At 49.5% G+C, this 13,457-nt stretch overlaps 1 protein-coding gene across 1 annotated transcript; it reads right to left on the bottom strand.

Annotated features, from left to right (window-relative positions):
- Window positions 1-10,798: 10,798 nt before the first annotated feature.
- RASL11A (RAS like family 11 member A) lies at window positions 10,799-13,174 on the bottom strand. Its single transcript, XM_060080100.1, has 4 exons — window positions 12,988-13,174; window positions 12,559-12,615; window positions 12,381-12,460; window positions 10,799-11,444 (listed from the first exon to the last, which is right to left on the bottom strand). The coding sequence occupies exons 1-4, from the start codon at window positions 13,109-13,111 to the stop codon at window positions 10,977-10,979; spliced, it is 729 nt and encodes a 242-aa protein (XP_059936083.1). The 5' UTR covers window positions 13,112-13,174; the 3' UTR covers window positions 10,799-10,976.
- Between the last annotated feature and the right edge of the window lie 283 nt (window positions 13,175-13,457).

The following is a 13,457-nucleotide window of genomic DNA, read 5'->3' as shown; positions in this document are numbered from 1 at the left end:
TATATTATTTTCTAAAAGTTCCTCTGCCAATAAATGCTGGGCTTTGGATGGAAGAATCTAAAAATATTAGAGCTGGATTAAAGGAGACGGACAAGACATGATAGTTGAATAACATTATGTGACTGGATCTTCTGCCAGAGGGAAAACATGCCATAAAGAACATGACTGGACTCTACCCAGTACTCTGTGGTGACCTAAATGGGAAGGAAATCCAAAAAAGAGGGGATATATGTATACGTGTAGCTGATTCACTTTGCTGTACAGTAGTAACTAACACAACTGTAAAGCAACTATACTCCAATAAAAATTAATTTAAAAAAATAATAAATAAAAAAACAGAAATGATAAAAATAAATAAATAAGGTTTTTGACTCTAAAAATTCCACTGTTATAATTTAGATAAATCTAATACTTCCTTTTCCTGAAGAAGACAGTAACTGGGTGAGAAAAGGGGAAATGAAACTCCATAAACAGGTCTAGAATGCCATCCACCACGCTCTGAGAAGGGCCTGGGATTGGGAATAGTGATCAAGAGGAACTTTAGTTGTATCTGTACTAGTTGAAGTTTTGTAATGAGAACATCTTTTTGTATTACATGTGTGAATAAAAATAAATGAAAAAAAAAACAAAACCTGGGCTTCCCTGGAGGCGCAGTGGTTGAGAGTCCGCCTGCCGATGCAGGGGACACGGATTCGTGCCCCGGTCCGGGAAGATCCCACATGCCGCGGAGCAGCTAGGCCCGTGAGCCATGGCCGCTGAGCCTGTACGTCTGGAGCCTATGCTCTGCAACGGGAGAGGCCACAGCAGTGAGAGGCCCACGTACTGCAAAAAAAACCAAAAAACCAAAAAAAAAAACCTGACTGGATACTAACTAGACCCTTGTCAAAATCATGATGAGATACCTCTGCACTGTTGGTTCACAAACCTCCTCGGAGCTTCCCAGGTGAAATCAGAAGAGGCAGACCAGCGCAGACTGGCAGACAGCAAGTTCAATAAGCAAGGGGACTGACTTACATGGCTTGTCTTGGGCGGCTGCAAGATGAGTCGATCTCCACCCCACCCTCTGGAATCTTAAAAGTTTATCCAGAGGCCTTAACTGGGCTCAGTCACATACACAGTCCAGATGGTCTCAACACCACGTCACTGTCTCAAGGCTGCATTCTGGGGCAGCTCCTGGGGGGCGGGGAAGGCAAGCTGAGGGCACATTCTGGGGACAGGGGACAGGGTGAAGGACCTCAAGCTGCCCGAGTTCGGCTGTCAGGGCAAACCAGAGGTCACATCTTCTTGGCGACCTCCTCCAACACTCCACCCCCGGTGACTGGCTCTCACAAGCTCACACGCCCCCCTCTTCCCCAACGTGCCCTGTGTGATCAGCTAGGGGTCTCACTAGCAGGCAGGTGGTCTCTTTGGGGGTGATCTGGTTGCGCTGGAGGAGATGTCATAGCATCAGTACAGACACGTGCAAGAGAAATCAGGGATTAAGACAATCATTCCCCACGTCAGTGACAGCGCTTTCCACAGAGAGCCTCGTGATCTGAGCCATTGATTTACTAAGTCTCCTCGGCTGGGGGGCGTGGATCACTTGGGGCATCGCTTGTGTGCTCGTGTGATTTAATAAAGATGCTACGTTAGCAGGCTCATCAGGTAGGAACACACAGCCTTCTCTTTGGACAATGGCACAGGTATCTCTTTGTGTCCCAGGCCATTCTATTTTTGAGGGCAGCTTTTCTCATCAGAGACATTCCGTGTTCAGTAAGGATGGGCTTTGACAGCTGTCATTCAAGGCTTTCACGTCTGCTAAACCCATATCCTAATTCAAGAATTGAATACAAGCACTTCCCTAGTGGCGCAGTAGTTAAGAATCCACCTGTCAATGCAGGGGACATGAGTTCGAGCCTTGATCCAGGAAGATCCCACATGCCGTGGAGCAACTAAGCCCATGCGCCACAACTACTGAACCTGTGCTCTAGAGCCTGCAAGCCACAACTACTGAAGCCCACATGCCTAGAGCTCACGACCGGCAACAAGAGAAGCCGCCGCAATGAGAAGCCCGTGCACCACAATGAAGAGTAACCCCCACTCACTGCAACTAGAGAAAGCCCGCGCACAGCAACAAAGACCCAATGCATCCAAAAATAAATAAATAAATAAATAAATAAATTTATATATATATATAAAAGAATGGAATACAGAGTCATAGTTCCTTCTGCTCTGTCGTGCCTGGCAGCAAGGTGTGTAGGGGGTAGGTCCCCAGCTCTGGGTGCAGAGAGATTCAGCTTAAATGTGGGCTCAGCTATTTACTAACTCACTACAACCAGGGGGCTTACACAACAGAAATGGATTGTCTCCCTGTTCCGGAGGGTAGACTGTGAGATCAAGCTGATGGCCGGGCCAAACAGCCTCTGAAGATTCTAGGGAGGAATCTGTTCCAGACCTCTCTCCAGCTTCTGGAGTTCCTTGGCTTGTGGGCCCATCACCCCAATCTCTGCCTTCTTCTCATGGCTTTCTCCTCTCTTCACATCGCCTTCCTGCTGTGCATGTCTTTCCGGGTCCAGATTTCCCCTTTCTGTAAGGACACAGTTGTACCGGATTAGGGCGTGCCCTAGTGACCCCATCTTAACTCGATTATCTCGGTAAAGACCCTGTTTCCAAATAAGGTCACATTCTGAGATTCTGGGGCTCAGGAGTCCAATATTTCTTTTTTCTTTTTTGTTTTCTTTTTTTTTTTTGGCCATGCTGTGTGTCATGTGGGATCTTACTTCCCTGACCAGGGATCAAACCCGTGCCCCCTGCATTGGAAACGTGGAGTCTTAACCACTGGACCACCAGGGAAGTCCCTGACATATTTTTTGAAGGAACACATTCAACCCATAACACTAACTCTCTTTACTAACAGAATTTGGGTGTTTACTGACTGTCTTAGAGCCCCAGTTTCCCCCATGTCAGATATGTATTGATTCTTAGGGTTTCGTATTTAAGGAGCCCCAGGATTTACCGTGGCCTGCCTTTGCCATTGTCTCGCTTACCTTTGAAGGTGGAAGCCCCTCTGCATCACTCAATCATCATTCAATGTATGTAGTGGCCTTTGCCACTGCTCGGTGTGAGAACCCCCTTCCAAAGTCTGGAGTGAGCCTTCGCCTTACAGGTCTGGGTAGGAGGCAGGGACCACCAACCACTGCAGATGCTGAAAATGCAGATGCTGAAAATTTACTTTCTTGGCCTCCCTTGTAGCTGTGCAGCCGCAGCTGGTGCTGTAGCTCACCCAGTGACTGAGTTAACTCGAAAGCCTTTTAATAAACCTGCCCCCCCTTTTTTTTAACTAAATCAGCCAGAGTCTTTTCTATTGCTTGTAAATGAAAGCCTGGATAGATACACCATGCAATATTCAAGGTCAGATGCTTCATTAGGAGAATGGTAGCAGCTTCCAGAGGGTGCACGCAGTGGGATGACTGGCATGGGAAGCAAGACAGTACAGTGTTTTTCAAATCAGAAAGACTTGGACTTAACTCTCAACTGTGCCACTTTACCCACTGAGACGCTATAAGAAAGTTAATGAACCTCTCTGAGCCTCATTATCCTCATCTGTCAAATGGTGATGATAATGAGCTACTTCATAGAATCATTGGGGGGATTAAACGAGCAAGTGCACCCAAGACTTACTGTACGTTGTGGTTAAGTTTATGTGTCAACTTGACTGGGCCATGGGGTATCCTAACATTATTCTGGATGTGTCTGGGAGGGTGTTTCTACCTGAGATTAACATGTGATTCAGTAAACTGAGTAAAGTAGATTGCCCTCCCTAATGTGGGTGGGTCTCATCCAATCAGTTGAAGGCCTGAACAGACTAGAAAGGCTGACCCTTCCTTGAATGAGAGGCCTCACTGCCTCGAGCTGGGACATCCATCTTTTCCTGCCTCTTGGGCTCAAGCTGGCATACTTGCCCGTGGATGTTGAGACCGCAGTTTTCAGACCAGAGTCGCACCATCAGCTCTCCCGGGTCTCCCATCTGCTGATGGCAGATCTTGGAACTTCTCAGCCTTCACTATCATGTGAGCCAATTCCTGGTAATAATAATAATAATTATTATTACTATCTTTACCTTGTTGGTTCTATTTTTCTAGAGAACGCTAACGCACTGTAATACATGGAACAACAGTGCATATTCAGTAATCATAGTAGCTAGCTGTTGTTGTTGTCAGGTTTTTTTGATTTTTTTTTTTTTTTGCCGTACGCGGGCCTCTCACTGTTGTGGCCTCTCCCGTTGCGGAGCACAGGCTCCAGACGTGCAAGCTCAGCGGCCATGGCTCACGGGCCCAGCCGCTCCGCGGCATGTGGGATCCTCCCGGACCGGGGCACGAACCCGTGTCCCCTGCATCAGCAGGCGGACTCTCAACCACTGCGCCACCAGGGAAGCCCTGTTGTCAGTTTTATTACTATGTTACAAGGATGTTACCAGCGCAGAGATCCCACCAACGGCCCCTCAAACATTAGGGCAGCAGCCTCCTATTTTCTCCATCTGGAGAAATTCATCGGCCTTTCTTTTTGAACCCTGAACCTGTTTCCTCTCTCTTCCCCTCCAGTCCCCCCTCCCCAGTACTGAGTTGGGGTGGGGGGGCCCTTTTTGCCCCCAGGGTGCGCTGTGAATTTCTGCTCCTGGCATATTCCTGCTCTGCGGGGGAAACGGTTCACTCCCACAGCCCCCTGGAAGGTGACCTTCACCATGGCCCCCTCCTCCCCTGCAAGGTGCTAACCTCCACCTGCAGGAGGAAAGAAAACACATGCATCACCGGGGCTGCCATTGAGGCAGGCCCTGCAAGTGCTGCTCAGAGCACAGTGTGAGGAGAGAATGCATCCCTGGGGCCCACAGATGTTGATAATGCCCATCACCCCACCCCCTGCCCACGGCCCCAACCCCACAATGGCCTTCAGAGTGGCGGCTCAAGGAGAGAGCCCTCGGAGAGAAGCCCCGCCAGGTGGTACTGAGGAGACCTGGATGAAGCACCAGCCTCACCAGCCGCAGCACCCACCCCCCCAGCCCCCCCACCCCCGCCTTCCCCCATTCAGGTCTGACTTCCCTGGGTAACCAGGAAGCCTGGGGTGGAGTCCGGACTGGGACCTTGCTCAAAGCTTTGAAACAGGAGACGGCAGCCTCTCCAGGAGCTCGGAGCTCGTCGTAAAGCAGCAACAGAACCCCTGGGATCCCCCCATAGCTGTTAGGGGGCCTGAAGGCCTGGCCAGGGAGGCATCCCTGAACGGAAAGAAATTCTTTCTTCTTCCTCGAGCCAACCCTCCTAGTTCCCTGGCTTACATGACCGTAGGCCATTCTGTGACCTCTCTGAGGCTCAGTTTCCTCATCTGAAAGATGGGTGTGATAATAATTGTACCCAAAGTGTTATAGAGAAGATTAAGGTGCCAGCACATGGTAATGGATCAATAATTTTTATTGATTATTGGTATTATTACTGAAGGAATAACCATTCTCTTGCAAACCTTCTTTTTCCCAGATATGAAATGGGAAAAAAAAAATCACATCTTTTAAACCAAGTACTATTCCTTTTAGCACATACAAGCAAGCTCAAGAAGCACGTTTTATTTTCCTAAAGCAGCTTCATAATGTGCTAGTGTACATTTATAAAAACAGTGATAATAAGACAATTACAACTGAGTACCTCGTATATGTCAGGCTCTGCCAACAATTCTGCTTGATGGGTAGTATTACCTCCATTTTAAGATTAGGAAACTTGCATTTCACTTTGCACAAGGTCACACAGAATCAACAGCAAAGCAGAATGTGAAACTGATCCCACCCTGGAATCCACCTGTGCTGCCCTCATAAGGCTGGTTAGTAACCCTTCATTGACAGGAGCTCCTGAATCTTCTTTTCCAGAGTTACAAATCCATGTGAGTGGACTTCCCTGGTGGTGCAGAGGTTAAGGATCCACCTGCCAATGCAGGGGACACGGGTTCGAGCCCTGGTCTGGGAAGATCCCACATGCCGCAGAGCAACTAAGCCCGTGCGCCACAACTACTGAGCCTGTGCTCTAGAGCCTGCAAGCCACAACTACTGAAGCCCATGTGCTACAACTACTGAAGGCACCGCACCTAGAGCCTGTGCTCCGCAACAAGAGAAGCCACTGCAATGAGAAGCCCGAGCACCACAACAAAGAGGAGCCCCCGCTCACCGCAACTAGAGAAAGCCCGTGCGCAGCAACGAAGACCCAACACAGCCAAAAATAAATAAATTAAAAAAAAAAAAAAACCCAACAAATCCATGTGAGTTTCCAGGCAAAATCTGTTTATATAAGTAAGCCTTGCCGTTAACAATGTTCTTCCTTTTTTTTTTTGGCCACACAGCGGGCATGCAGGATCTTAGTTCCCCAACCAGGGATTGAACCTGTGCCCCCTGCCGTGGAAGTGCGGAGTCTTAAACACTGGACCGCCAGGGAAGTCCCTGTTCTTCTGATTGAAATAGAGAATGCTGGTAAGAAATGGCAGTAAGTGTTTTACAAGTGTAACGCATTAGTCCTCACGAACATACAACGATGCTCAGCGGACATCATTCTTTACAATTTGCAAAGGAACGAAGGCCACTTCCTCCCGGTCTCTGGGGTGTTTGCCTCTGCTCCTGCTCAGCTCTGTGGTCTGCACTCTCCACTAACTTTGTCAACACCGTCACATCTGGGTCAGCGTCTTATTTCACCTCACAGCCCCCCAGAGTCCCACCCACAAGGCGGACCCCAGACCTCTTGCTGGATTGAGTTCCCAGAGAAGGAATGTCATCCAGACACCACAGCCTTCAGCACAGGGCCTTGCCTGAAGCAGGTTCTCAATAACCTGTAGGTAATTTGAAATCACGTGAGTCACTGCAGAGGTGCTCTTCACAAAGAGATGAGGGAAATCGAAAGTGATGATACTTCGGAGTTTGGGGTTAGCAGATGCAAACTATTATGTAGAGAATGGATGAACAACAAGGTCGTACTCTAGAGCACAGGGAACTATATTCAATATCTTGTCATAAACCATAATGGAAAAGAATACAAAAAAGAATGTATATATATGTATAACTGAATCACTTTGCTGGACAGCAGAAATTAACACAACATTGTAAATCAACTATACTTCAATAAAATAAAATTTTTAAAAAAGGAATGATACCTATTTTGTTCAAGTAGCCATGCTCTGGAGAACATTCTCTTTCCAATTCACCAAGAGGAAAAGAGCCCCCTTTGACAGTTTGATCGAGGGCGCCCAGAATATCTTTTTGAGGATGCTGTCATATATGGGAGAGTCTCACAGGTGCTACGGAGCTGAATTGGAGGAGGACACGTCTGACCCTAACAAAGTTAATTTTCTACTGGGACGGAGGTACCCGAGGGCATCCAAACATGAGGGCCGACTATGTCTCATCTGGGTTCAGCAAATTTCTGCTCTATGCTGAGATGTCTGCTATCACAACCCAATTATCACTTACATCAGTTCACTCTTCCTTGACCTCTGGCTAACTTAATGGCATTTGGAAGCTAATTGTTTGGGGATTTTTTCCCCCTATATCACCTCTTTCTTATTGAGTGCAAAGTAGCTTGAGACGAATTTTAACAAAGTCTTTCAAAATATCCCTCTTTTTGGAGACAGATCGAATGGTAAGAATAAATTATTAATCATGCAAAGTATCTTCCCACTGTAAATCTGAATTGGTAACTTTGCATAATGAGAAGTTAAAGCTGCAACACATACAAGGGAAAAAAGCTACTCGAGCCCCACATTCATGACTAAACAGTCATCTGGTCTTTCCTATTTGCTCTTTTGTCCACTGCCACCTTCCACGCTATTTACTTTAATCCATTTCTTTAAATGGATATTAATAAACTTCAGAACTTCCCTTCACCTCAACAGGAGCAAAACAAATTTATTTCCTTCTGTTCTAATTGATTTATTTTTCCATCATTCAAGTTTGCTTTTCATAGGTCGCATGTGAAATACAGCATGACTGCAGGATGTACAGTTGAGCCATTTGGATCCCGTCCATTCTTCTAGAACCTCACTGATAGGCACATGAATTAAATCATTCTGCAGTTCGCGGGCAGAATTAAAGCCGAGCCCTGACCAGAAGGAGAATGGGTGGTGCCAATGGAGAGAGACTCAGGAATTTCAAGCCAGAGTGAGGATGGCCGGGGGCGGGGGGGTGATGAAGAGACCAAGGATGCTGTAGTTCCTCCCCCATTGTGAGGATGGATGTGACCCTCACACTGATGATGACACCTTGGCACTAAGGCAAACCTACCAAATGAAAATGCATAGACTGTCCTGTCTACAGCCACCTAAGTTTTCAATGTTCTGCCTAATGTTTCAGGAGTTCTGCCCCCGTCAGCAATATAATGACACCCAGGGCTCTGAAGGCTCTGTCCTCCCGGGTATGGAGGGAAGAACCTGGCTCAGGGCCCAGCTTCCTCTCTAAGGGCTTCCTCGGGGCCCAGTCAAACCCAAATCCTCAGATCCACTTCCCGACACAGAAATCTGACAACGTTCTCCCCGTAACCATCTCCTGATAGCTCCAGCCTCCCCTCTTCTATGTCCAGCGCTGCTATCACAGGACCCTTACAGGCATTCTCCAAGCACCTGACCCTCAAGAGACCCCACTGCCATCAGGAGAGACACTGAGGTCCCCACAAGACACAGAGGCCAGGTGCTGTGCAGGGCCAGATCTGGGGACCAGAGAAGAGAGGAAGCTCTGTGGCCCTGGAAGTCAGTTTTTTGTGATGCTGAGGACAGGAGAACCACTTTCTGCCCGAGTCCCTGAGGCTGCTACTCCCTCTGGAACTGCCCCGTGACTCATCCTTTGACCCCACTGGTCCACACTGGGCTGGATCCTAGCAAGCGCAAGGGCTCTTCCTGTCCCCAAGCTCGCTCATGTGGAACAGGATCATAGGCTGCCTTAGGACGTCTCCTGTGCTGTTCTTTAGCTTTTACATTATGATTGACCTTTTCCTCATGGGATGTTTGATCTCAGCTCCTTGAGGGCAGAAGAGTCCCAGCACCGGTGCCACCTGGGCACGCTGTGGGCATGGCAGCAGTTAGGAGGGCCAGTTGCTCTCATGTCCACGCCTCAGTGTTAAGATGGGTGGTAGGAAGCAGGAATGGCTGATGATCGGAAGAACTCCTTTTGTGCTGAGAGTATGCAAAGAACAAGGAGAATTAGGCACGTTTTAAAACATAATGGAATCCAAAACAATCCCCCCAAGACAACTAAAAAAGATAATGGAATCCAAAATATACTTTTTTTCTTATTTGGATACACCTTTGGATGTGAATTATCTAATATTATTAATCCTTTATGGCATTTTGCCTAGACACCCCCCCCCCAACTATAGGGAAGGGTGGTGTTAACATCACAGGTCTGGACACAGTCAAGGGTAATGGTCTGCAGTGGCCAGAAGCTGCATGTGTCATTTCCTGTCACTGCTAATAAAGAACCTTCAACTACTGAGAACACCTCCTGTCCTCGCTCTGCAGAAGTGGCAAGTTGTTTCATTGTAATCTGCCATGGTTGTCCTTGGCACCAAAAACAATGGTCACTCATGTATTCACCAAATATTTACTGAAAACCTACCCGTCTATGTGCAAGCACTGGGCTAGAAGTTTGGAATACAACGTCATAAAATGCAACGACTGCCCTCAAGCAGTGCTCTTTCCAATGGGCGTGACAAATAGCCTCATGAAAAGGTTGGGTTCTAACACAAATGTCCAAGGAATAGAGGAAGACTCAGAGAAGGCACCCCAGGAGTTGAATGTAGCATGTGACTTGGGACTTGAAAGATTATTTAGGTGGAGAATAGGACAAAATATTCAAGGGAGTAGTTCGTGCCAAGGCAGGGAGGCATGAAAGTATCTGGTGAAGAGTGAGAAAGAGCGTTGTTGGAATGGATTGTCAGCTGTGTGTGTGTGTGTGTGTGTGCACGTGCGCACGCATGTGTTTTGGAAGGAGGGGATGATGAGTGTGGAGAGGTGGCAAATAACCTTGATTCCATGCCTCATTTATATTTTATCCAGCAGATAAGGGGAAACTAGCTGCGTTTTTTCAGTCATGGAAATAAGATGATCAGGGTTGGTTTTAGTGAGGTTGTCCTGGTGTGACCAAAGATCTAGAGCCCAGGAACCAGAGCCTCGCCCACACGCTTGCTTGCCCATACGGGCAAGAGCTGTAAAAGCCTGGATTAAGGCAGTGATGCTTTAGAGAAAAATAGGAGAGAGAATTGACAGACCGGGTGTGCCATTGGTTATGGTAAAGGAGACCAAGGGATGGAGAATTTTCGGGCAACTCCAGGCAGGGTGCACTTACTGACAATAGGAATGATGGAAGAAGGGTTGTTTTTTTAATACGGGTGGAGAGGATAAACTCCCATTTACACCAATAAATAATAATGTTATTCATGTCGTAATTTTTTAGCATCTGTGCACAATGAACCCCTTCCACTGAAAATCACATGGTGTCAGTTTCATGCCCGGGGCGAAGTGCCCTAATTAAAGACATCCTGCAGTTACTCAAATCCCTTTCCTCCTTCACAGACTGTCCTTTCTCCCACACCAGATTCCCTCTGCATCAACCCCTCCCCGCAGGAGCCACCAATCAGAGTTCAGACTGGGGGTAAGCCTGGAGCAGTTCTGGGCTCTGGTGCAAGTATGATTTCTATAAAAAGACATTTAAAAACAAGGAGCAATGTTGCCATTTGCCTTTAATGGAAAAGTGGCTAGCAGTTACAGTTTAAAAAAAATCTTTTATTAAAAAAAAAAAACTCTACCCAACTTCTAGGCAACCACCGTTTGAATTTTCAGAAATACACATACACTTGAAAACCAATAGTTTGTATAAAAATAAACTCTGAATGTGTGATTAAAAAGGGTGACAGGGTGACCCCCAGTCTTCTCAGCTGCATGAATGCGTGATAAAAAGGAGACGAGTCCATCCAGTGGAGACGGGTCTACCCCAGGGTGGAGGGGGCCTTGGCCTTGGAGGAGAGAGCCTGCTTGAAGCGCCTCTTCAGGTCCTGCATGTTGGGAGAACGTGGCCGGGGGATGATGGAGGCTCTTCTCCTCTCCCCACCGAGGCTGTGCAGCTTGCTCACTTCTTTGCAGAGATGCTGAAACACATCACAGACATCTTCGTAGTTTTCACTGGTGGAAATTTCCAGGAACAGGCTGCCCAGCTCGTTGGCCAGTTGGATGCCGTCACGGGTCTGTACCTGTCGGGCGTGCAGAAGGTCCCCCTTGTTGCCCACGATGATGACAGGGGCTTTAGAGTCGGGGTGGACCTTCCGGATGTGCTGGTACAGGGGGCGGATAGACAGGTAGCTGTCATAGTCCGTGATGGAATAGACCAGCAGGAAGCCCTCTGCCCACTGCACACACTTGGACAGGGAGTCGACCGCCGGGCTGAGGCTGTCTTGGACCTGAAAAGAGCAAAGTGAGCCCGGATCAAGGAAGCCCTCGGTGGGAGAGACTGGAAAGAACATCAAAGCCACCCTTGAAAAAAACGTTTGAAAAAGAAATCACTAAATATAGTTTCAGATTCTACCCAGCTTCTGCAGAAGGAGGCTTCTGATATGGAAAGAGCCAATTCTCAGGCAAGCTCCCTGCCTGGGTTATTTTATTAGCTGTTACCCACACATTACTTTTAACTCCCTTGCTTGGCAGGTAGCCTGTGATGAACCAGTCTGTGATGACTTCAATGAGAACTTCAACTCAGGATGGCGCAATTTTTAGGGAACTAACTCAGAATAAACAGAACTTTGAAAATAAGCCAAGATAAATATCTATTCCCCAACCCATAAAAATATTTTTAGCATGTCCTTCTTGAGAATGTTACAGAAACAAATTCCTTCTTTCTGTTCTTCCACAAGACCTTTCCTCCCTAGAAGGGAGAGCAATTAGTAACTTGTTAATCAAGTTACATTCCTGACTGCTTGCCATGGGGTTACCTGATCGGAATTACTGAGAGGAACAGTGAGAAACAGGAGCACTTGAACCGTCCTTGCTAGGGGAGAAGACCCTCTCCAGAATCCCACTCCCCATAGTTTTGTTCCGGGTTCCAAGGCTGAGCTGCTTCTGACAGAAGTGGTGAGACCCGTGTAACCAGTGATGCCCCGGCCAGGGCTGCGAAGAGAAGTTAAGCGTCTCTTCCCCTTTCCGAGGTGGCAGACAGGAGAAGGCGGCCTCTATAACCATCCACTCGCCCCGCCCCCCATCGTGGATGGTTTCTAACACCCCAACGACTGGCCCCACCTGCGGACGGCGCACCCCTCCATCTGAACGCATAACAGGCGTGCTCAGACACCTGGCTCGGGCGTCTGGAAGCGGAGGAGCCGCCTGCTCTTGGCAGTCCTTACCTGGATGCCCCCGGGAGTGTCCTGGATCTGCAGGGAGAGCTGGTCTCCCTCCACGCACACGAGCCGCGAGTACAACTTGCCTGGAGAATGAAGGAGACTTGAGTTTTAAATTCTCACACTCTCCTCAGGAAAAAGAAAATCAGAGCATGCAGCCTCAACAGAACGAAACGAACCTAACCTGTGTTCGGCTCATAATCGCCAATGAATCTCTTGGTCAGGAAGCGCACAATCATTGCTGAAAAGGAAAGAGGAGAATCAGCTGAAGGACTAGGACGAGACGGTCAAACCGGGACCGTCTCGGGGAAATGGGGGCGTGACGGGCCGCAGCACCGCGGATGCTGCCTGCATCCTCAGGCTCCGCAGGGCCAAGGGTGCGGCCGCGGCCTCCGCGGGTTTTGGGGCGGGTGCGGCCGGGGGTGCGCTACGCGCCGCACCGGCACCTATTCTCCAACAGGTGCCCGCCGGCGAGGGCCCAGGAGTGCAAGGTCCGGGGAAGCGGCGGGAAAGCAGGCTGGGGGGGTGGGGAGGCCGGCAGCGGCCTGGAAACGTCCGGGCCCCCTGCGCCCTCCCCTCCGCCGGGAGCCCCCGCTTTTCCCGGGGCGCTCACCGCTCTTGCCCACGCGGCCGGCGCCCAGCACGGCCAGTTTGATGTCCTTGGGCAGGAGGTAGTCGGAGGAGGACTCGGGGATGGGCGCGAGCAGAAAGTGTCCGGACATGGTGGGCGGCCGCATGGAGCGCGCGGTCGAGCGCGAGGACACCGGTGCGCGGGGACCTCGGCCGCCGGCGCAGCGGGCCCGGCCGGCGGCTTTTAAAGGGCTGGGCGCCCTGGGGGCCCCGCGGCCGCCTCCGGCTCCTCCTCTTCCCGCCCCTTCCCGCCGCGGCGCGGAGGGGGCGGAGCCGGAGAGCCCAGGGCACCGTCACCGCGGCGCGCGCACCCGCTTGACGCGCTCTGCCGGGGGCCTACGCTGCTCCGGCCTCCGGGCCCTGGAGATCCGGCCTCCGCTGTGCCTGCGTAGCCCTGGCGGCCCCCTCCATCCTGCAGAGGCGAGACCGGGTCACTAGACCAGAGATCAGAAT

This window comes from Mesoplodon densirostris, chromosome 17 (genome assembly GCF_025265405.1).
Source record: "Mesoplodon densirostris isolate mMesDen1 chromosome 17, mMesDen1 primary haplotype, whole genome shotgun sequence".
NCBI lineage: Eukaryota > Metazoa > Chordata > Mammalia > Artiodactyla > Ziphiidae > Mesoplodon > Mesoplodon densirostris.
Note: the sequence above shows the minus strand (reverse complement) of the source record. Positions and strands in the feature narration are given on the sequence as shown.